Source organism: Diabrotica virgifera, chromosome 6 (genome assembly GCF_917563875.1).
Source record: "Diabrotica virgifera virgifera chromosome 6, PGI_DIABVI_V3a".
Taxonomy (NCBI): domain Eukaryota; kingdom Metazoa; phylum Arthropoda; class Insecta; order Coleoptera; family Chrysomelidae; genus Diabrotica; species Diabrotica virgifera.
In genome coordinates this window covers 188,896,252-188,921,818 of record NC_065448.1, presented here as the reverse complement: position 1 = coordinate 188,921,818, position 25,567 = coordinate 188,896,252, and the positions used below count along the sequence as shown (strand labels likewise).

General features: G+C 33.6%; 1 protein-coding gene across 4 annotated transcripts in view; it reads left to right on the top strand.

Annotated features, from left to right (window-relative positions):
- The window catches only part of LOC114328052 (uncharacterized), a 314,894-nt gene that overhangs the window by 163,504 nt on the left and 125,823 nt on the right, over positions 1-25,567 (top strand). For 2 of the 4 annotated variants that reach the window (XM_050653547.1, XM_028276795.2), the window contains exon 3: positions 7,668-8,049. In XM_050653547.1, the coding sequence (XP_050509504.1) occupies positions 7,668-8,049 (382 nt within the window). The remainder of the gene's footprint in view (positions 1-7,667; positions 8,050-25,567) is intronic. The other 2 variants (XM_028276797.2, XM_028276796.2) reach the window with 1 other exon arrangement.

The following is a 25,567-nucleotide window of genomic DNA, read 5'->3' as shown; positions in this document are numbered from 1 at the left end:
CAGGCAGGTTTAAATGGGACAAGACAATTAAACAAGGAGATGGACTAAGTCCTCTCTTGTTTATAATAGTCATGGATACCCTAATAAATAAAAATAATAATAAAAAATACATCCTTTTGATACTGTAGGTATCTGGGATGAGTCAATTTTCCCCTTAGAGGGAGTGTGGGCCGTATGGCTAAATCTGGATAATAATAATTTTTGATACCGTAGGTATCTGGGATGAGTCAATTTTCCCCTTAGAGGGAGTGTGAGCCGTATGGCTAAATCTGTATAAAAAATACCAAAGATCAAACAAGAAACCTCCAATGTATAGTAGGGTATAAAGAGAAAATGCAGAAACTAATTTGGCAAAAAGAGGTACAGCAGTTAATAATGGAAATTAATCTCAATAGAGCTAAATTTAATATAATAAATAAAGATAAGAAAAAAGAAAGGGATACTAATATAATAGTAGGAGAACAACTACTAATAGAACACGTATCTACCTTTGAATATTTGGGAAATATAATAACAGATTATGGAAAAAGGAACATGGCAATAAGTAATAAACTGAAGAAGGCTACTAACGTGTATTACTCTTTAAATAATACAATTTTTGGAAAGTCAGAAATATACAACAAAACTAAACTCAGAGTATATAACAGCATAGTTAGTCCGATAATGACATATGGGGCGGAAACATGGATTGTTAAAAGAAATGTGAATAAATGATAAACGCGACCGAGATGAAATACATGCAAAGAATTAATAGCTGGAGTCATTGGAGTTACGAAGTTTAATAGATTTAGAAATGAAGATATAAGGAGAGAGTTGGAACAAGAACCGATAATGAGGAAGATCGAAAACAAACAATTTAGCTGGTTTGGCCACGTAGGTACAAAAAATGGAGCAAAATAGACGAACAAAGAAGATACATTAAGCCAAAATGGGAAGCAAAAGAAAAAAGGGAAGGCCGAGGAAGACACGGATGGACCAGATCCAGGATATAGGGGAAAGGAGACACATGAGTATGGGATATATGAAGAATATATCTTATACTCAGCCACCAATAGAAATATGCATGGAAGAAATAGATAAGATGCGGAACCCGACATCTGAGGCCCTGAAGGGCAGTAAGGATTATGAAAAAGAAGAAGAAGGTTCCTTCAAGGTTAATCAAAACTGTTGGTTTATTGTTGCAATTAACTTATAATAAATGTTAAGTAATATAAAATAAAATTATAAAAAATATTGAAATTGACGAACTTAAGCGATGATGAAATGAGAAACACGGCCAGTAAATTCTTTCCTAACGTAATTTAGTTTATTATTTGATTTAAATTAATGACTATATATATATATATATATATATATATATATATATATATATATATATATATATATGGACCGTTCACTCTTGTTAGAGTATAGGTCGCTCAAATACTATGAGCTCTTTTAATCCATTTCACGCGGTGGATTGGTCCGCAGTGTCCTTTAGGTCATCGTTCATAGGTTGTGATGTTTTTTTGCCTTCTCTACTATCTTCTTCCACTCACTCCGGTCCTGAATCTTTTCTCTCCAGTTTGCAATTTCCATCTTTGATATATCGTCTAGCAGTTGATCTTCCCATCTTATTTTTGGTCTTCCTCTTGGTCTATTTGTTACTGGTCTCCAGTTTACTATCTTCCTGATCAGTTCTTCTACCCCTCTTCTTTGTGTGTGTCCAAACCATCTGAGTCTTTGTGCTTTAATGAATTTTACTATATCTTCTCCTTCAGTTATATTTATTATTTCATGGTTCATGAGCCTTCTTGATTAATGACTATTTATTGTAATTACTAAGCACACAATTTTGGGTAACCCTGTAGAAATAAATATCCGAATAATGCATCGTTTCCATTACGATAAGAAGACTTTTCAAATGAGGTGTTCTCTTAACACGATTTGTATTTAAAAAAAAATGGTCGATTACGTCATTACCCCAACACTGATGAAGTATTGTCAAACACATATATAATATAGAGAAATTATTAATGGCCATTCAAACATTAAAATTTATATGCTTTAAGATTTTTTTAATGCAGTCTCTTCCTGAAATAATGAATTTATTCCACAGTTGTGCATCATTCTGTATATTAAAATTTAGTGGAATTAACTTGCTTGCAATGTGGTTAGTTTGGTTTGTAGCTGATGGTAAGGTAATATAAATTTTATGGTGTAGAAAATATATGCTAAAAAGTTATTGCTATGGGGTTATCGTGGTCTTGATTTTATTTGGATATCCTGCTTATACCATAATATACATTATCAATACTACTTCTTTTAACATCAATTTATAAAGTAGATAGATTGGAAGGTAGCTGGTCGAAATATTATCTGTTTGTAATTAAATTTTAGTCTTTATTACAATAAAATTATATCGTATATCCTGTAAATGCCAAAAAAATGATTTTAGAGATAATATAAATATAATAATGAATTTTTTTGTGACTAATTATTGTAAAAATGTATTGTTTAATTCTTAAGTATAATTTGTAGATTAGTGCATTTATCTGAGAATAGGGCTGTTATTTTTATGTTTGGAGTATGAGAATAAGAAAAGTATGAAAAGTTTACGTCGAACCATTAAGAGCCGGTTTCACCAATGACCAATACATCAATAAATAATTATTCGTCAAATAAAATTTATTAGTCGATTATATCTTTACTGTGTTTCAATATAATTTTTTAAAGTAGAACGGACGAATTTTGTTTGGTATAAATATGAAAAACGATATTAACTTGTCAAGTTATTCGAAGAGTAAATACTTTTTTTTTCTCTGATTCTGGCTTTGGTTTAGAACTAGAACCTTTAGCCACGTAATTGTATAACTTATCACTAAGTCAGGGGAGTAATGTGTAGTGTGTGTGTTGAGTAAGTGTCTTGTTACTTTGCAAAGTCGACGTCATTGTCTTTGCAAAGAGACGCTAATTGTTTCCGAACGTCTGCGGTCCCTCCGGTGAGTACCGATCCCACAAGGACAGAAACTATTTTCCATTTATTAATTTATAATATGTAAATACTTATTTGATAAATAAACAAATAAAATGAAATTTGACGTTAGTGAAACGCAGATGTGTCAGTTTATTGGTCGAATAAGTTTATTCATCAAATAAATATACCTACTATTCGTCGTTGTTGAAACCGACCATAAGTCTGATATTAGTATAAAAAGACCCCCTTTGTGGCTCAGTGGTAAGAGCGCCTACCTTGCCAATGGCCATTAGTTGTCGAGGCATTACCTAAATAAATAAAAAAAAAGTATAAAAAAGTTTGATGGTGTAGTGATATACGGGGCATAGAAAATTTCGAGTAACGTAATTGGCGCTCATTTATCCTTACAATTTTCATTGTTTGTCAAAAATGTCATCAATTGTTTCAAATCGGAATATTTCATTGTTCCAAAAAATGTTAGATACTTTCTTCTGTCAATTTCTTCGCGACACATACCACCTTTTGTTTCTTCATAATTATCATGTAGTGCTTAACCCTGGGTGGGTATTTTTTCAGTAAGGCTTGATCTTCCATCAGTCTGTTGTCTAGTGGAATATATATTTTGGAAAGCAGATGTTACCTCTTCATTGCATTTTGAAACACCCAATTGGTCTTTTTCCTGTAGGAACGTAATCCCAAGTCAGTTTTACCAATTTCTTATTAATAAATCTTAGATGAGGGGGCCTTATAGCCCCCTCAATCTGAGAGGCAACTGAAGGTCTTTGTTTGTAAGCATTGGTTTTAATTTTATAAATGCTTGTCATCAACCCAGGTTCCCATATATTTCTATGTCTAGTTTTTCTATTTGGGTTTGCTCTGTCATTAACGTTTCATTTCCATGTTGTGTTTTTGAGACAATCGTAAATTTAGTTTTTTTCTTGTTTATTTTTAGTCCATATCTAATGCAATAATCGCTAATTCTATTTACCAATTCCTGTAGCGATTCCAGGGTGTCTTTCATTACAACAGTGTCATCAGCGAATCTTATGTTATTTAGTATTCCTCCGTTAATAGAGATTTAATCACTTAGTTTCTCTATCGCTTTCTGAAATATGGCTTCACTGTACACGTTAACTAGTATTGGCAACAGAAAAACAGCCCTGTCTTACTTCTTTCTTAATATCAACATTCTCGGCCCCTCAATCTTCTATCTTTATATTGGCCTTTTGATTCCAATACAGATTGACGACAATTCGTAAATCTCGTCTGTCTATATCTCTGTATTTTCAATATTTCTATTAGTTTTTCATGTCGGAACCTGTCGAATGGTTTTCGAAAACCATGAAACAGGAATAAATATCTAGGTTCATATCTAAGCATCTTTAAGAGAGGACATAAAACGCAAACAATGTCTCTCATGTTCCAAGTCCTTTGCGGAACCCAAATTGGGTATCATCCATCATCATCTTCTAGCTTTCTACCTGAGCATGATTCATGGAAGATGAAATATTTTGGGAGCTTTTAGAAGCTGTTTCAGTATCAACAGTTGGCGTAATGTTGATCAGTCTGCGCTAAAAACCAGCTTGGTGTTCTTCCAAAATATTTTCAGCATAAAGGGATAAGCACTATTGGAGCAAGATTTTCATTTCTTTATTAATTTTTTTCACAACCTCTTTGTTGTGACGTGTTCTGTCAACGATATTTTCAGAATTCTTCTATATACCCACATCTCGAATGATTCCAGTTTTTAACTGATGCTGCATTCAACGTACAAGCTTTCATTCCATGAAATAAAGTCGAGAAAACGTAGTGCCTAGCCAACCTAGCTCGTAGCTCCAATTTGAAATCTCTTGTACAAAGCACTCTTCTCATTTTGTTAAAATTTGCTCTAGCATTGTCTATTCTGATTTATATTATCTGAAAGTAATCATATGTGGAGTTAGTCGTTGTTCCAAGATATGCATATTGGTCTACTAGTTCTACATTGGTTCCGTTCATTAAAAGATTCGCGTTATTTATTTCAGTGTTCGATATTCTCATAAATTTTATCTTCTTGACGTTCATTGTTAGACCGTATTCTTGTTCATACTCCGCTATTCTGGTCACCAGTGTCTGAATATTCTCAATATTTTCGGCTCAGTCACAATGTCATTCGCATATCTAATATTGTTAATGGGAGTCCATTTACAACTACTCAGAACTAAAAAGAGAAGCTACATAGAACAGCAAATACGAGTAATGGAAATAAGTGGCGAGAGGAATCAAATAAGAAAATTCTTTAGGGAAGTGAAGACAGTCAGACAAGATGGAAATGTTGGGGTAACACAAGCTATGAGAAATGAAGCATGTGAACTGATAATGATGGAAACAGAAATCGTAGAGCGATGGAAGGAATACTTTCGGAATTTACTAAATATTGAAAGTGAGATGGAGGAATCAGAGACTACATTTCATTCTGCAGATGTGGAAATACCACCACCAACACTCCAAGAAGTAAAGAATGCAATAGCATCTTTTAAAGATCACACAGCACCAGGAAATGATGGTATAAATGGTGAATTGATAAAAAAAGGAGGAAACGTTTTACATAAAAAATTGTATGACATTATTCTCAGAGTATGGCAACAGCAGAAAATGCCTAGAGAATGGAATGGAAGCGTTATAATACCCATACATAAGAAGGGAAATAAAGAGCAATTCCGAAACTACAGAGGCATATCGCTTATTAGTACAGCGTATAAGATTCTATCAATTATTTTACTAAAGAGACTCACTCCGTATTCGGAAGATATTCTAGGCGACTACCAATGCGGCCTTCGAAGTGGAAGGTCAACAATAGATCAAATATTTACCATCCGACAAATATTAGAAAAAAACTGGGAATTCAACCGAGATGTACACCAAATCCTCGTAGATTTCCAGCAAGCATATGACTCGATAAAGAGAAGCAGACTATGGCTAGCAATGCTGGAAATGGGAATACCAAGAAAATTAGTGCAGCTCACTCAAATGTGAGTGGCAGACTCATATGCACAGGTAAAGATAGGAAACAGAACATCGATGCCGTTTAGTATAACATCAGGGCTTAGACAAGGAGACCCTTTATCACCATTGCTATTCAATTTGGCTTTAGAATACGCAATAAGTAAAATATCGTCTGAACTAACAGGGGATTCGCAAATCGAGGATCAAAACTCTTGTTGGCCTTTGCCGATGATCTAGATGCAGTCGCTCATTCTACAAGAGACGTAAGAGGTGTTTTCACAGCTCGAGGAGGAAACAGGTAACCTGGGCCTTCGAATAAATGAAGAGAAGACGAAATATATGCTGGTGACCAAAAATCCAAGACCAAGAGTTAGGCAGAACGTAACTATTAATGACCACAACTTTGAAGTTGAGCTTAAAAGAGTTTAAATATCTGGGAGCAGTAATCACAGGGGACAATCACATAGAAAAAGAGGTCTCAGCAAGAATAGCTGCGGGAAATAGAGCATTATACTCCCTATCATCATTATTAAGATCTAAGATGCTGAAAAGACAGTCTAAATTAAGACTGTACATGTCAATTATTCGCCCAGTTGTTACATATGGGAGTGAAACATGGACTCTACATCAGCGAGAAATAAATAAATTGCTGATATTTGAAAGGAAAGTCCTCAGAATGATATTTGGTCCTCAAAGAGATGAATTGACAGGAGAGTGGAGAAGGCACTGCAATGCTGAATTGGTGACTCTATATGGTACTGAAAACATCGTCAGACATATAAAAGCTAATCGGATAAGATGGGCAGGTCATGTAGTAAGATCAGAGGAAGACAGAGTGCTAAAGACAGTGTTCTTCGAGAGACCAGACGGTAGAAGATCAGTGGGCCGTCCCAGAAAAAGATGGAAGGATGATGTTGAAACCGATCTATCTAGGATTGGGGTACAACAATGGCAAATCGAAGCGCAGGATCGCAGACGATGGAGGGCCATAGTGGATGCGGCGAAGACTCACCCCGAGTTGTAAAGCCAGTCAAGAAGAAAAAGAAGAAGAAGAAGTCCATTTACCTTTTATTCCAGCTGTTTCAGTTTCAAGAGCTCTTTTCTGCATTTATTTAAAGTAGGAATTAAAAGAATTGGCGACAACACCCATCCCTGTCTCATTCTACGTCTGAGTTCAATATTCTCTGACACCTATTCGTTAACACGTATTTTGCTCGCTGCTTATAGTATAAATTCGATATAATCCTGAAGTCATTATAGTCCACCTTCTTTGATTTCATGACATGCAATAATTGTTCATGTCTTACTTTGTCGAATACTTTATTATAGTCAATAAAACATTAGGTTGTTTGATACATTTTATAATGTATCTTTGCGTGTGTTATGCTTTAGTTTCTATAATTTATTAATATCATTTCGTGGTTTCTCAGGTAAGAGATTTGTTGCACTGCTTTCAAATTATAGTCAGGAATGTTAAAGTATTTATCCGAGTTAAATTATGTTGAATTTTGTACAGACGTTAAATAATAAGAGACATAACAAAATAAAAAAAAACATTAAAAAAACATTTGTAAATTTGCATATATTATAATAATAATGTAGTTAAAATATGGAAAATGTTTTTCAGATTCAACCATAATATTGCAATTTTCAGCTATTTTCCAAACATGTATCATTTTTCATCACAGCTACTAAGTCATAAAATATAATACACTTTTTCTATTAGGTGAGCCCAATAAAGGGGACTCTGGCAAGAGTTCTTTTTTGGCCGGCTTCGGTATGGGTTTTCTAGCTTTCGGACTGAAGAAACTATTGCTGCCATTCTTTATAGGTGCCCAATTAATCAAGAGCGTCTTGATTGCTATGTTCCTGCCGTCGATTTTGGGAGGACTTGGAAAAATCGTCGGTAAAGGACTCTCTACGTTTTCCGGAATATCTGGTGCTTCGACTGGACTCAATCAGCACCAGCAGCAGATTGAGGATTTCGAGTTTAAAGATGTAGGTCCTTACAATAATGAGATCGGTGTGGGGCATCAATTCAACGCGGAAGCTGCAGCAACGAATCAGTTGGCAGAAGTGGATTCCAGTACGTCTGGTAATGATAATAGGTAGGTTGTTTATTTGTTTTTGTTTTTGCATTCTAATACGCGTGCGTGTAAAAAGTGGAAGATTTTTTTCGTTTTTAAATGACTACTAGTATTAATAGTGTTTTTGTTACATTAAAATAGGTGTGCGGTTTTGATAAATCACCAGAAAATATAAGAGCAAGTGAAATCAGCTAGGTTTGTTTCTAAAAGTTACTTCTCATATCATCTCTGGATATCTATAATGAGCTGCATTATCTAAGCTCTCTCTAAGATAACACCTTCCTTGACCTCTTCCTTGTAATTTTCCTTGCCTCACTTTACCTAACTTGTTGACAATTTAAGAGATGCTAATAATACCGCAAAATTAAGAACTAATACTTGAAAAAGCTAGAGTAAGCATTCTCTGGAAGCAGGATTTCTTCTTTATCAGGTCTTCATCACATCCTAACTGGACGGAATATATATTTATTCTGTTTTATAAATTTGTTATAAGTTAATATCACTACAATGGTTTCGACAGAGTGGCTTTCTCAAGTTGCCGGTCCGGAATAAGATTGACGTAACTCCAGATTTGGTCAATTATTATTCATTGCGTAATTAACTTCTAAAATACTGTGTAAAGATGATACAAAAGCGACAGAACTGTAACTATGTGCTAAGCCACTACAGGGTAGTTGCCTCATTATTGAAATATGCACCATTTTAGACCTTGTTTCAGATGAATAAAGACGCAACTATAAATAGGGTTGAAAATGGGGGAAATAAATTAGGATAATGAAATTCGGACCAATAGGGATGAAAATAAAAGCCATCATTGTAAGAATAAACGGCATACTAAATATCTAAAAACTGTTTTTTGTACAAAAAAATTGTAGGATCAAGAATGACGTAACTGTAGATAGGGTTGAAAATGGGAGGATTAAATTAAGGTAATAAAATTCGAACCATCCCCATTGGTTCGAATTTCATTATTTAAATTTAATCCCCCATTTTCAAACCCAACTACAGTTGCGTCATTCTTGATCTAAAAATTTTTCTGTACAAAAAAACTATTTTTAAATATTTATTATGCCGTTTATTCTAACAGCGATGGCTCTTATTTTTATTCCCATTGGTCCGAATTTCATTATCTTAATTTAGTTCCCCATTTTCAACCCTATTTACAGTTGCGTCATTTTTTATCTGAAGCAAGGTCTAAACTGGTGCGGATTTCAAAAACGACGCAACTACCCTGTGATGGCTCAGCACATAGTTACAGTTCTGTCGCTTTTGTATCATCTGTATACAATATTTTAGAAGTTAATTACGCAATAAACAGGAATTGACAACATTTGCAGTTACGCCATTCTTATTCCGGACCGGCGATATATTCTAATAAATATAGCTTATGGCCTTTCCTTTGAATATGAGGAACTGGAAACTTTTTATTAAAAGAATACTTGGGATCTAGAAGGTGAAGTGTGCACGTAGAATTTGTTTTTCTATTATTGAAATTCCTTTTTTCTGTTATGCGTTTGTCAAGTTTACTGCCGGTTTGACTGATGTAAGATTTTGGACAGTTCCACATGTCAGTTTGTATACACCACTCTGTACATTGCTTTTCTATTGGCTCTTATTGTTCTAAACGTATTTGCTTGTTATTTGTTCTGAAAGCTGGTATTATTCCCTTATTGTTTACCTATTTAGCTTTTTTTTGTTAATAAATTCTATAATGATATGTTATAGAGCAGAAGGTACTGTGGTGGTGGAAGGACTAATTTCACGGCCTTCTTACGTAGTTTTTGCTTTAAAATTTTATTAATTGTTCGTTTGCTGTATTGTTTACTGCTGTTTGCTTATTCGATCTAGAAGTTATGTTTTTACATGAAAATTTCGGTCAGTCCATGAAACATATTATGGTAGGCTGTTAATTAGCAGGCACATGAACAGGCAATATGTGAACAGAAATAGCCAAACACATTAAAAAGAAATAAATATAACACCAATAAACAATTAACAAAATTTTAAGACAAAAACTGCATAAGAAAGCCCTGAAATTATTCTACCTACCACCACAGAAAAAACCCAGTACCTTCTGCTCTATCACATAAACAGTCAATGGATCAACAAAAAAAGCCTAAAAATAAAAAAAGATAGTAACAACACCGGCTTTCAAAACCAACAACAACTTAAGCAAATACATTAGGTAAAATAAGAACCAAAAGGAAAAGCAATCACTGAGCGGTGTATAAAAACTGACCTAATTGCGATTGTGGTGACTGTCCAAAAACATATGTATACGGGTTAAACTAGCAGAACTTTTGACAAACGCATAGCAGAACACAAAAGGGCTTTCAATAACAAAAAAACAGATTCTACGTACGCACTTTACCCTCTGTATCATAATCATTCTTTTAATTAAAAGTTTCAAATTTTTTATATTTAAAATAAAGGCCTTCAGCTATCTTTATCAAAATCTAATGAAATTGATAAATTAAGAACAAAAGATATAATTCTGAATGACCAACTTGTGATAAATAGCTGCAAGTCCTCTACCTATTCGGTTAGAGATTTTAAAGTGCAGACACCTAATATGACCTGGAAAAGGCACTCTGCCGAAAGAACTGTAGTGATATTAATTTATAATAAATTTTGTTGAAGTATTGGAAACAAAAGTTTTCACTGTTTTAGCGCTAGATAAAATAAATTTCCATTAAGGAACGCTTGGATCCATCAAATTAATGTAAACTGGATTAGTAAAATCATCCTATAGTCCAGGCTTAATCGTCGCCCCCGTTAGGTAAATTATTTCGATTCGATTTTTTTACATAAACTTACTCAAAAAGAGGTATTTATAACAAATCCACACGGTGCCCTAGGTACCGTGGTCGAAAAATTGTTTTTTTAAACAAATTCACGAAAATAATATTTAATTTCGCACAAATCTGTTTTAGAGCATATGGGTCGTTCTGAGCAAAAAAGGTCTCTTGCCCAGTTATACGCGATTTAAAATTTGAAAAATGCGAAAATAGCCATTTTCAAGGCTGGGTTAAAAATAATTATTATGAAAGTCAGAAAGTGACCAAATCAAAGGTTAAAGCTTTAAAAACCTTTAAAAAGGGGATAAACCCTGTAGTTGGCTGTATACCTTCAATATAACAACGTGGAATGAAGTAAACACTTGTTGTATGTAGGCATATGAATTTATTAAAACTCTTAAAATTTATCCACAAGGGAGTGGAAGTACAAAACGTTTTCGGTCAAACTGACGATCATCCGTGTAAACCTGGAAATAAGTGAACCACTAAGATTAAAATCTTATAATCTTAGTGGTTCACTTATTTCCAGGTTTACATTGATGATGGTCAGTTTGACCGAAAACGTTTTGTACGTCCACTCCCTTGGAGATAAATTTTAAGAATTTTAATAAATTCATATGCCTACATAATATAACAGAAATGTTTACTTAATTCCACGTTGAAAGGTTAAAGCCACTCTACAAGATTCTGACGAAATTTTTGTCATTATTTTATTACTAAGCTGTTATTTTTAATTATTAACAATGTGCGCTAAGAACGTATTAGGCAGCCGTCGAATGGTTCATTTTACTCGCACTTACACGGCCGCCTCAATACACGATTAGCGCTCATTTTTGATAATTAAAAATAACAGCTTAATAATAAAATAATGACAAAAATTGCTTCAGAATCTTGTAAATGGGGTTTTAAATTTTAATTCGGTCAGATTGTGACTTTCATGATAACTATTTTACACATTAGCTAGAAAATGGTCATTTTCGCATTTTTCAAATTTTATATCTCATAATATCTCAACAACAATCAATTTTAGAGAAAAATTACAAGAGACCTTGTTTGTTCACAATGACCCAAACAATCCGAAAAAAATGTAAGTGAAAATAGCTATTTATGAAGCAGTTCGTGAAGTATGCTTTTTGCGAACGTGCGCGATTTTTAGAGCACTAGCGAAAACGGAGCGAGTGCTATAAATCGCGTAAGTTCGCAAAAAGTACTTCTCGCACAGTTTCATACAATATTTAATCTACGATAAACAAATAAAAAAAACTGTAACTCTTCGTCACTGGAATTCATTTCTATTTTACAATTTTTAGAACTTTGACATTTAAAAATTCTAACTAATTTCAAACCACAAAACTGTCAAAATTTTGTTGTAATTCATTGCTCATATTGTCATCACCATGACAACGCGAAAGTTAAGGATTGTCACCATGACAACGCGAAAGTTAAAAACAGTGCGAAAAAGCAAATCCCATTTAAAATACATTGTTACTTCACGCACAATTTAAATCCATCACGCACTGCTATCTATAATGGCAGTTTTCACCAACTAAAAATTTATACATAATATGACATAGAGTAGATAAAATACTTTTTGTGAATTTGTTTAAAAAAATGGTTTAAACAATATTTTTCGACCACGGTACCGCCTGTCACCCAGTGGATTTGTTATAAGGACCTCTTATTGAGTAAGTTTCTACAAAAAAATCGAATCAGAATAATTTACCTAACAGGGGCGACGATGCAGCCTGGGTTACTATGATTTAGTTAAAATAACATTCACTAGGGTAATCATGACACCCTAGATTTACCATAAACAATTTTTTATAGATTTAATAGGCTAGCTAGATATAAATGCTTACTGTTTTATTAAGTATATCTTATAGAGGGTGTCCCCGAAAATAGTGCGTCTCTTTAAGGTATGGATATAATACACAATGTAGAACAAAAATGTCCTATAACATTTTTTTTCTAAAGTTAACTGTTTCCAAAAAAAATACATTGTTCTCCATATAAGTGAACTTTTATTTTCATAAAATTAACTAATCTGACATCACTGTACAAGAACTGTTTGTGACTTAGGTTATTGACACTACAAATGTAGGTCAGAGAGGCAGACACCTGCAAAATAATTATACCACCCTATGTGTGAAAATCAAACAAAACCAGAATTTGTCTGTTTGTTGAGGAGGAAGAGAGGGTTTAATGTAAATACTAAAGGCCCATGGGGCAACTATTTTTGAATTGTGATTGTGTCTATCTTTAGATTTTGTATACATAGTTGTCAGATTTCAATTTACATACCAAAATGTATTTTCGTTATTTTTGGCCAAACGGTTGAGTTTAGAAAAAAATGTTATAAGATATTTTGCTCTACATGGTGCCTTCTAACTATATCTTTAAGGAACGCACTATTTTCGGAGACACCCTGTAGAGAGACTTGTGCTTTCGCCAAAATCTTGGTACTGAATCTGAAGAAAAAAATGAGCTTGTCTGGTTAGTACCGTGGACGCGGGCCGTCGTCTGCTGTTTGGATCTCGATCCACTTATCCCCAAAACTAAAAACCCAACAGTTAGCTCAGGGAAATAAGGAAACAAATATCCTGTTGGTGACACAACCCCTGGAAGGCCGAAACCAAATTTTTTGAGTAATATGAAGATCTGGAATAATAATCTATATGTTTCCTGCAGCCGAGTTTGATAATATTTATTTATAAACAAATGAAGATCAAATACCGGTAGATTTTCGCTTTTTTCGTATTTTACCAAAAGATAAGCATTTTAAACAAATTTGAGAGTAAGAAACTCATAAATCATATAAAAAAACTTCAATATAACTTTCGCCGAATATGTCTATTCGTATTGGTCGCTTATAAAATTGCAAAATAAATCATAAATTTTGAGTTTTTATAAATATTCATAACTTATGTAAAAATTAACTTAGAACCTGCTTATTACAGGGAGTGCTGAGACTTCTGGTGCTTAAATCATACCCTAAATTTCAAAGCAATTGGTCAAATAGTTTAAAAGATATTTAATTTGTTTACCCCAAATTAATTTTTTGCAACACTATATGCCAGCAAATAATAAAGTTACGTGTCTAGGACGTTTCATCGCCGCCAGTTCATCGCCGCCGTTTCGATGCCGCCAGTTCATCGCCGGCCGATTCATCGCCGGCCGTTTCGATGCCGCCGGTTCATCGCCAGTCAGTTAATCGCTAACTGATATATTTCCGAATTTTCGACCAATTTTCGACAGTTACATTTATTATTTATTTTTAGTATTAATTAGGAATTCTAGGAAATGCGAGATATGACCATTCCCGTTGCCATACTTAATCTTTTAATACACTTTTAAACTTTTATAACATAAAATATAATTTAACACCACAAATTTAATACTGTTTAGTGTCAAATTTAGGGGAAGTAGAAATATAATAGTAAATGAATATAATAATATTTTTCATCTATTTATTTGTCATAAGTTTTGAACTGAATTTAACGTCGTGTCTTGTCTTCTCCCATAATACAAGATCAACTGACTAACTGGCGATGAAACGGCCGGCGATGAAATGGACTGGCGATGAACCGGCGGCATCGAAACGGCGGCGATGAACCGGCGGCGATGAAACGTCCCATTCCGTAAAGTTACAGTTATACTTTGGATGGTTTATGAAAGAAGAAGATTTACACTATTAATTTAGTTAAAAAAAAATGATAAAAAATAATTCTAAATATTGCAAAATTATTTTGCAAGAACAAGTGAATTAAAAAAAGGGGGGTCTAACTTCGTCCCGAATTGTCCTAGAACAATTGTTTTTTTTTTCTAAATATGTATAAAAATTCAGTCTTTCTAAATATGAAAAAATAATGTTTCTACGGGTAACGGCTAAAAAGTTATTCTAATTGTTTATAAGTAAGCAAAAAATCGACATGTTTTTGCAAAATAATGTTACAGTGTTTAAAATTACTTTCTGCCATTTTTTTTAATTAAGTTAATAGTATAAATGTTCTTCTTTCATAAACTGTCCGAAGTATTACTGTAACCTCATAATTCTCTGACTGATGTTGTTGCAAAAAAAAATGAATTTGCGAAAAACAAATTAAATAACTTTTAAACTATTTAACCAATTGCTTTGAAATTTTAAATATAATTTAAGCACAATAATTCTCAACATTCCTTGTAATAAGAAGGTTCTAACTTATTTTTTACATAAGTTATAAACATTTATAAAATCTCAGAATTTATGACTGATTTTGCAATTTTCTAAGCAACAAAAAATAACGACAGACATATTCAGCGAACGCCATATTGAAGTTTTTTATATGATTTATGACTTTCTTATTCTCAAATTTGTTTAAAATGCTTAACTTTTTAGTAATAGAAGAAAAAACGAAAATTTACCATTTTTTGATATTCATTTGTTTATAACTATGTATATCATCAAAATCGGCTGCAGGAAACATATAGGTTATTAATATAGATGTCCATACTACTCAAAAAATATGGTTTCGACCTGGGGAGGGATGTTTCACGAGAAAAATCTTATTTCTCTGGACTACGTGAGGATGAGTTAGAGCCTAGATGCGGTATAAATAACGTGTCTTGACTTAAGTATATCTATTTACACGTTACTTCATTCCAAAAATACATACATAAAAAAATGATACCTATGTTTTAAATTTTGCCATAAAATAAAGGTATTATTTTTACAAATGATTAACTATGAAAATGAAATTCATCCATAAGCAAACAGGAAGTGTCCATCACGTGCTGATGAATAATATCTAGACCATAACAAATACAGAATATTGATATATCTATCATTCGTGTGTGAAATTATACATTTGTTAGTACAATGACATTCTGAAATAAGTTTTCATGCTTGACTTAAATAATTATCTTTTCCAGTTTTATTTATTTAATTTTGTATTAACATATATACAAATTATTCAATTAAATTTTAATTTCTTGAAATTGGCGTAAGGCAGGAATAGTTTGAATTCAATAATCAAAAATGTACCCAAAGAACAGTGCAGGGCTTATCATCTAAGCCCATTGCTATCACATATTTTTATGAACCATCTACAAACAACGATTTCAAAACATACCGTATTCAAACAGATCTTATATTGGTGGAGATACGAGGATGATATACCAGTATGCTTTACAGGAACTAACAGGCAACTTGACCAATTTTCATCATACATTAATTCACATCATAGAGTAATATTGAGTTTTCAATAGAAACAGGACATAATCAGTCCATAAACTTCCTAGATGTAACAATTACCAGACTGTAAGACAAACATGAGTTCTCCGTATTTCATAAACCTACCCATACTGACACAAATATATATATGCAAAAGTGATCATCCCAACCTATACAACATAAAGAAGCAGCGTACCATGTCATGATACATGCAATGACAGAAATTTCCAGGTCAAAAAATAACTTCGAGATAAAACTGAACACTAATAAGTAAATAGCAGTAAACAATGGCTACAACGAACAAACAATTAACAAAGTTTTAAACCAAAATCTCCACAATAAAGTCCTGAAATTAGTCTATCCACCACCAAAGAAAAATCCCAGTACCTTCTGCTCTATCACATATACAGGCAAGATATCAACAAAAATAGCTAAACATATCGATGGCTAAGAGGACAAAAATATTGTATGTCCAAAATTGATGTTTTCGGTAAAATCAATTTAAAAGTTTGCGTTATCCGTGACAAACCGTACGTACTTTAAAAGTACATACCTAATTTCCAGTTAAGTTCATGTTACACCTTTCTTTTATATCTTATTCAGTTCTATTTAAATGTTAATCACATTTAACAAGCTAAAAGTAACCCCCTGTATGGGCATACAATGAATGTGAAGAAAACATAGACATACCATATTATTTCCATACTGCAATTGTGAAAATATTCTAAAATCAGCTTTAAAATAGTACTAGTTGTACAAATAAATTTTTTATTAAGTCTGTAGGCGCAAAATTTCGGACCAATACATTCATTTTTTTATTCCTGAGAAACCAATAAATATTTTTGAAAAATTTAAATGCAGAATGAAGGATTACATTATTACCGAGGGCCGAAATTCCCTTGGAACAAACAAAAAGTTTCATTTGAATGAGATATTTGAAATTAAGAGACACATTAAATTTTCTCTTTTTTTTCCACCCCTGTAACTTATTAAAACAAACATTGTAGTTGTTTTCAGGGACTTTCGGCCCTCGGTAATGACGTAGTCTTTAATTCTGCGTTTAATTTTTTCTAAAATACTTATTATTTTTCTCAGGATTCGAAAAAAATGAACACATTTGAAAACCATTGGCTTGAAATTTTGCACCTACGCTCTTAACGGAATAAAGATGCAAGGAGTCAAACACAATTAAACCTTAGGCTATCTTTACGCAGACGCATGTAACACATACTATATGCTGATGAGCCTCCACTAATATGGACAAATATTGTAACTTTCGATATACAATAAAAGAGCCGTTTGATTTGAATTTTGTGAACGCACAAGTATTGTATTATTGGACATACAACATTTGTGCTCTAAGTTTACGGTGTTGTTAATGGACATGTCTCTAATGCTACTTTAGTAACTAGCAAACCGTTCTAAGAGGACTTGCAATATTTGAATACAATAAAGATTTCATCTCGACTGGCATAGACCAGGGACCATCTTATTTTAAACAAAAATGGACATACAATATGTGTTCTCTTAGCCATGGATATAAAAAATAAAGGAATAACACCAGATTTCAGATCTAGCAAAAACTTAACCAAACATATTAAGAACAATAGGAGCCGAAAGAGAAAGAAAGCCATTACAGAGTGGTGTTTGAAAACCACAGAACATTGATTAAACCCGTGGTAACCTATGGTTATTAAACCTGGGTAATGACGAAAAGGGATGAAGCCCAACACAGGACATTCGAGAGAAACATACTGAGAAAAGTATACAGCCTGGTGCAAAAGGAAAACGGCACATGAAGAATCAGAAGAAACGAGGTTAATAAATTAAATGAAGGTTAAGATATTTAGGATTTGTGAAAAGTCAAAGACTGTCATGGCTGGGACATGTGGAGAGACAAGACCATGAAAAAACAACAAAGAAAATATTACATATATCTCTGGAAGCTCCCGATAGAGAGTAGAATTACTTCAGGGATTTAGCGTCTCCGCCCACGCAAGCTCCTGGTTTTTTCTCCACTTCCTACTTAGAGGAAACCAAGCCCTAACCCCAGTATTATCCTATCCAAACCCCAAATTCCTTCCCTAATATCCCCCCCCACCCACCAACCCGTCTGGCCAGCGTGGTGGGTCATGGCCAAAACCTCCAAAAATCTAAAATGTCAGTTTCAACAGAGATACGGAAGATACCCCAGGTGGGTAGGAAGTGTATTCCATAGTCCCACACCGAAACAACGGTCTGCCTCGAGGATTCTGGGGGAGGCAAGTCGACATTGAAAAAGAAAAACAACAAACAACTCCATATAGCAACGTACAACATCCGTTCCATGGCAAAAGATGAAAAACTCTACGAACTAGAGGAGGAATTGGGGAACATGAGTTGGGATATAATGGGACTATCAGAAGTTAAAAGAAGAGATGAGGGGTATGTGGACATACATTCAGGCAACATACTCTATTATAAAGGCAATGAAGACTATACATACGGTGGAGTAGGTTTCTTAATCAACAAGAAGAGAAAATCACAAATTCAAATAATTGACAGCATCTCAGACAGTCAGACAGGGTTACATACATGATTTTAAAACTAAATCCAGAAACCAAATTAAAGATTGTCCAAGTTTATGCTCCAACTGAAAAAACAACTGATGAAGAAATAAATACTTTTTACGAAGATCTTAAAAAAGCTATAGACACCAACAGAGAATCCAAAATAATAATAATGGGAGATTTTAACGCCAAAATTGGAAGTAAGATTGAAGACTCTGAAAGCAAGATTGGAAATTTTGGATTCGGTACAAGGAACACAAGGGGAGAAAAATTTATGAAATTTCTGGAACAAGAAAACATGTATGATATGAATACCTTCTATAAAAAGAAACCTAACAGAAAGTGGACAAGTGGACATGGGTTGCACCTAACGGAACCACCAAAAATGAAATAGACTATTTCTCTCAAACAAGAAAAGAATATTTGAAGACGTAACAACAATAAACAACGTAACAACGGGTAGTGACCATCGTATAGTTAGAGCAAAAATAAATATTAATATGAAAGAAGAGAGAAAAATAATATTTAAAAAAACAACGCGGATAGATGCCTTTAAACTAAAAACAAATGAAGAGAAATTCCGAGAGATATTAGCGGATAAGTTCAAATATGATCCTTCCCATAATCAAGATCAAATTGACGAAATTAACAAAAACATAAATAAGAACCAAATTAAGCAACGGATTCGATTAAACAACTAATGACGGAAAGAAGACAACTACTAGAGCAAAACAAACGCCATACTCAAGAATATATAGAACTTAATAAAACGGTTAGAAAAGAACTAAAACGCGACATACAAAAATGGAACGAGAACTTAATAGAGCGGGTCATTGAAAACAACAGAGGCTTAAAATATCTAAGACACGCACTGGGCGTTCAAAAAATCATCAAAATGAAAGACGCCAATAATAAGGAAGAGAAGGACAAATACAAAATAACGAAAATAGTCGAAGACTTCTATAAAACCTTGTACAGCTCACAAAGCCAGCCTAATGAATCAACAAAGGAGAACGTCAAAAGAAAAATAAAAAACGTGGGATCAGAAGTACTACCAAATAAAAAGGGATTCGAAATAGAAAGAGCTTTAAAAGAACTAAAAAATAATAAAGCTCTAGGACACGACGGTATAATTGCCGAGCTCTTGAAAACAAGCAAAACAGTAACAATCCCCATATTAACAGAGCTATTTAATAAATGTTTCCATAGCAGCAAGATCCCTAAAGACTGGAACGAAAATCTAGTAATACTTTTACACAAAAAAGGGGACAAATGTGACCTACAGAATTATAGACCTATATCTTTTCTCAGTCAAGTACACAAACTATTTATGAGAATTATTATCAACCGGTTGACCTACAAAATGGACAGTTACCAACCAGTGGAACAGGCTGGCTTTCGCAAAAGATATAGTACATCAGACCATCTGCTGACAATGAGAACATTGATAGAGAAGGCAAATGAATACCAACTACCCGTATTTCTTGCTTTCGTAGACTATGAAAATGCGTTTGATAGTATAGAGATGTGGGCCATAGAACAAGCTATTAATAATTGTAGAATAGATTCGAGATATAGTCAGCTAATACATAATATATGAAAATGCAACTATGAGAGTAAAACTAGACGAAAATACAAATCCCATCCCCATAAGAGAGGCGTGAGACAAGGAGACGTAATATCGCCAAAGCTTTTCAACCTAGCCCTAGAAGACGTCTTCAAAACGACAAATTGGTCAACCTATGGCATTAACGTTAATGGCAAGAAGCTAAACCACCTCAGATTCGCTGACGACATTGTGGTTATAGCAAGCTCATTCGAGGAACTGCAAATTATGATGGAGGAACTCGCAGGCAGCTCCCAATACGTCGGCCTGAAAATGAACATGAGAAATACAAAATTAATGTCAAACACGGATGACCCCAGACGTATAACTATAAATGGCAGTGAGATAGAAAAAGTCCAGGAATATATCTACCTAGGCCAAATCCTGAAACTTGACAAAGAGAACCAAAGTACGGAAATTACTAGGAGAGCAAGACTAGCATGGGCAAGATTTGGAAAACTTAGTTGGATACTTAAGAACCGCAAAATACCCCAATACTTGAGGAGCAAATTGTTCAACCAGTGCATCCTTCCTATCATGACATATGGATGTCAAACCTGGACCCTAACCAAGGCAAATATGAATAAACTAGCCACAACAGAAAGAGTAATGGAAAGAGAAATGTTAGGCATACGACTGTCAGATAAAAAGAGGAACGACTGGGTAAGATCAAAAACAAAAGTCGAGGACATAACAACAAAAGTTGCCAAACTTAAATGGAGCTTCGCAGGCCACACTGCTAGACAAAAAGGCCAACGTTGGAATGCAACAGTACAACATTGGAGACCTTACCAAAGTAAACGACCGAGAGGAAGACCACATATGAGGTGGGTTGATGATATTAAAAGAGTAGCCGGAACAAATTGGAAATATGTTGCTCAGGATAGAGACCGATGGAAGGAGTTGGGAGAGGCCAATGTCCAAAGGTGGACGATAGAAGGCTAAGAAGATGGAAGCTGATAGGAATATGAAAAAAGGAGGCCCAGAACGAGGTGGTTGGATTACATGGAAGATACCTGAAAACCATGAACATAAGACAATGGAGAAGAAGGGCACAAGAGAGATCCGAATGGAAGGACATAGCCAGACAGGCAAAGGTTCATCCAGGGTTATTTTGCCAAAAGAACAAGAAGAAGTATACTGACATAATTACACGCGTAGTGAATTGAGTTCACCGTGGCGATCTTTTACCCAAATACTTAACAAACGAATTTATTCTAACAGCACTAAGAGGTAAACTAAAATGCACTGAAAAGCATGCTAATAAAGCGGCGTCCTCATTGAGTTGACATTGTCGATCGACTTTGTCTATCGACACTGTCGACCGAAAAATCAAAAAAGCTTCGATGTCCACACCAGGTAGGCAGAATATTTGTCGACAGTCGAAACGAAAATGTGTTACGAAGATGGCGCCATTATTGTTTGTGCCGCATTTGTTATCACAACTAAAAAACGTAAATCATCGCGTAAAAGTAGAAAATTAAAAGTCTTCAAAGTAGAAATTGGTATAGCGGTAGTAATCTGAAGGAAGATTTGAAAAAGGATGATATCGATATATTGAACCTTGAATACAGATGTAACGAAGGTTTCAGAAATTTTTTTCGAATGTCGGAAAGTGAATTTGAATATTTGTTGCAAAAAATCGGGCCAAAAATTTGTAAGGCAGATACCAATTGTAGACCTGGTCTTATTTTTGTCACGTAAAAATCTTAAACTTTCATAAGCAAACCATTTACTTTTGTCCACATCCTCCGTGCCACTGCCAGATTTATTGCCATCCTTTGTTTTTTTATTTCTCTTGCTAACTGGCTTTAAAGATTTTTATTTTTTGTTCTACCACCTGCTTTTCTATATTAAATTCACTGGCAATTTCCATCAAAGCATCGCGCATTGTGTCTCATGTTTCGGTCTTTATAATATTTGCTTCTAGTGTTCCATAGATTTGTTTTTAATTTGTAAGCTTCAATAAATGCAATCACTTTTTCTTTTTCCCATTCCATTTTGCCGACAAGTACAAAACACGAGACTTTAGATGAGGCAGACTACGCCGCACGCTGAATTATTTTTACTGTATTTTTAAATGTTGAAGGTCGAAGGTCGAATGCACGTCCACACTTCGGATTCGACTCGACTCCCTTTGATTTTACCGACAGAGCATGGAAAACCAGTTGACACGTCGATCGATATCTTTTGTCGATCGACAAAGTCGATTGCTGCGTACACACTCAGTCGAGAGTGTCGATAAACACAGTCGATCGGCAATGTCGACTCAATGAGGACGCCGCTTAACAAGGGTGCTTCAGTCGAAGGTTAGGTGGTGAGGTGTTGTCATCCTGATAAATTTCGGGAAATTTATGGCTCATTTTCGACAAGTGGTGAATAAAATTCACCACTGCATGTAGTTAGTGGTTAATTCAATTTAGGTGTTAAGGTATAATACAGCATTCTCTAAAATCCAAATAGCTACGAGGATTACCAACCTCCATCGCGTAGATGGCACTTGAAGAAGAAGATTATTAAATTTATGAACAAAATATGACAATAGCGGAGAAGAAGAAAAAGAGAATACATGCACAAAGAAAACTCTTATCACTACCATTATCTCAAGAGTCTTCTAAAAATTTGTTTGTAGTTGACTGAACCATTGATGTATCAACATGAACCTTACTCACGTCTACCGTCAGATTTGCAGTTTCAAAATAATTATCAGTAAACAAAGATACGAGTTTAAATTTGATTGCTGTTTACATTTTGACGAATACGATTTAGCCAGCTTACAAAATTTGCATACATTTATTGTGTGTTGTTTCGTTCAACAATATAGTAGGCCTGTCACATAGCTTATCCCAGATTAAAGATGATACGTACATGCCAGGAATGTAGAAATTAATAAGTAGCTCTGGATTTCGTGTTATATAAATTTAACACTAACTAAATACTCAGAACGGCCCTACTCATTTTGATGGAGGTTATGTTATCTTTAATTATTTATGTTAAGGTACCTATATTTAATTATTTACTTCACCTTAATTTGAAACATTGAAAGTCAAAATTCTCCTGGACGTAAAAGATCATGTTTCATTTTGTCTAAATAAATAAATGTTTTTAAAGGTCTTCTCATCCACTACACACATTATACTGTTAGAATACAGAGTGTTTCATAAAAAATCATCTCAAAGATAGGTAAAAAACTAAAAAATAATTGGGGTTTGCTTCTTTAAAAATTTTTGTAATGCCATCCATTTTCAAGATAAAGGGCGTTTTATTACACATTGTTTACGATTTTTTCGAAACTACTGGCAACATTGCAATGGAATATTTTACGAATATATGCTGGAAACGGATACATCCCACGAATTTGTTTTTACATCTGACTCTCATAGAGAGCGCTAGTTACAAGATTCGTACCAAGTATAAAATACCAAGTAACTACCAACATAACTTTTTTAAGGGAAGAATTATTAATAAAAATTCTAAGTTAAGTTAAATATATCATATAATTTTACACCAAAATGGTACTGTTGCTATAATTTATACTGTGTACAGTTTTCGGAATATTTTGGTTTGAAAATTATGAAGCAATAACCGATACTGGTATGAAGTAATGATAATAGTTATTTATGTACCAAGTCAGTAAAGTGACTTTTTATCGAACGAGTCTGATATTATGAGCCGAGCGCGCGTAGCGAGCAAGGCGAATAACAGACGAGTTCAATAAAGAGTCTTTACTGACGTGGTGCATACAAAATTTTATCGCCAATCATAAAAAACATTAACACTTACGTAATACTTACTTAATTACATCTTTTAATGAAAAAATAGTGTGTGTACTTTGTACGCACGAAAGAAGTTATATTTCTATTATCATGATTTCAAAGAAATAAATATATTTTAGACAGTTTTATCGTATTTATATTTTAAATAATATACTAATTTTAATACTGAAAGTAAAATACCAAAAATTAAAAATACCGTTAATAGTTACGTCATTGTTATGAAATGTAGCTTCCCGCAGGGGAGTTGCTTTTCCCGTGATGAATAGTAGAAAATCTAAATAAATATATTTGCTAACAAATTATCAGTACCTACATATTTATCACCGTCCTATATATAATTGAATTAACAAAAACACCATTTCATACTATATAATATTTGCACTAATACGAAACTTAAAAGATTTAAGAATTCTTTTACTTTTACACGAAATAAACATTTCGTATGACAGTGAGAGTAATGACAGAAGGCTCTTGCATGATGGCTGATTTCGATGTTTAATCGATAGTTATTAGGTATCAATATTGAATACCTAGTTACTAAGGGCCGGTTGTTCGATTTAATTAATAATAACATAAATTTTTTACAATATTTATAATAATTAAAGTAAATAAATTTTAAGGCCACTCAAATAAATAATCGAATACTGCCATCGACCACTTACATTCAATCTCAGTTAATTTGATTAATCGCGGCAGGTAAAGTAAAATTCTTCTTTCAGTACAATAAAGTGTTATTTACTGCTACAAATGGCGGCAAATGAGTACAATAATGAATGACTTTAGTGACGGTTGGCGATAAAGTTATTAATTAAAGAAAATCACAGGAAGAAAATTAACATATAGATTAACCTTTAACTACACGCGTGGCGTACTTTATACGCCACAAGAAAACACACTTAAAGACAGTGGATTTGTTTATTTATTTTTTTTTAAATACACTTAGTTGTTTTTTGTTATAACCCATCAGCGAAAACTTGGAGTTCCTTCTCAGTAAGCCTATTGGGATTTATAACTGGAATCTGATTCCATGATAAATAAACTTATTTATCTACTAATAAAAATTTATTTGAAATGTGATTTTTTAACTGAGAAGAAAAAGTATTGTTTATAAAGAAAAATATATTTTGTGATATAAGGACTAAAAAACAATTGAAAGATGTACTTATATTACTACTTATATTACTATAATCGTGGCGTATATGGTCCACCACCGGAAACAAGAAATAATAAACTGTAAATTACGATCTTCCCAAAACGCCGATTATAATGAAACTAAAACCAATTGTAAAGTACATTCCAGTGATAGGTTAGATAGGGAAACAAGGTAAAAATTAAATTTTTTAATATATTTGCAGTAGAATTCTTATGTCTGGCGTACAAAATACGCCAACGCGTGTAGTTAAAGGTTAAGAATTCAATTCAATTAGAGTAAGTGTTCTAAATGCTCTCCTCTTTTACAAATACACAAGTATGTATATCCTTTTTCCTAAAAATTCCAGAAATTTTCTAAAAGGTTGGGCATCAGCTATGATGTCATTAAAGTGACTTTGAATTTTGTGTTCCAATTCTTGATGATAATTTACCTCTAAGCATAAATTTTT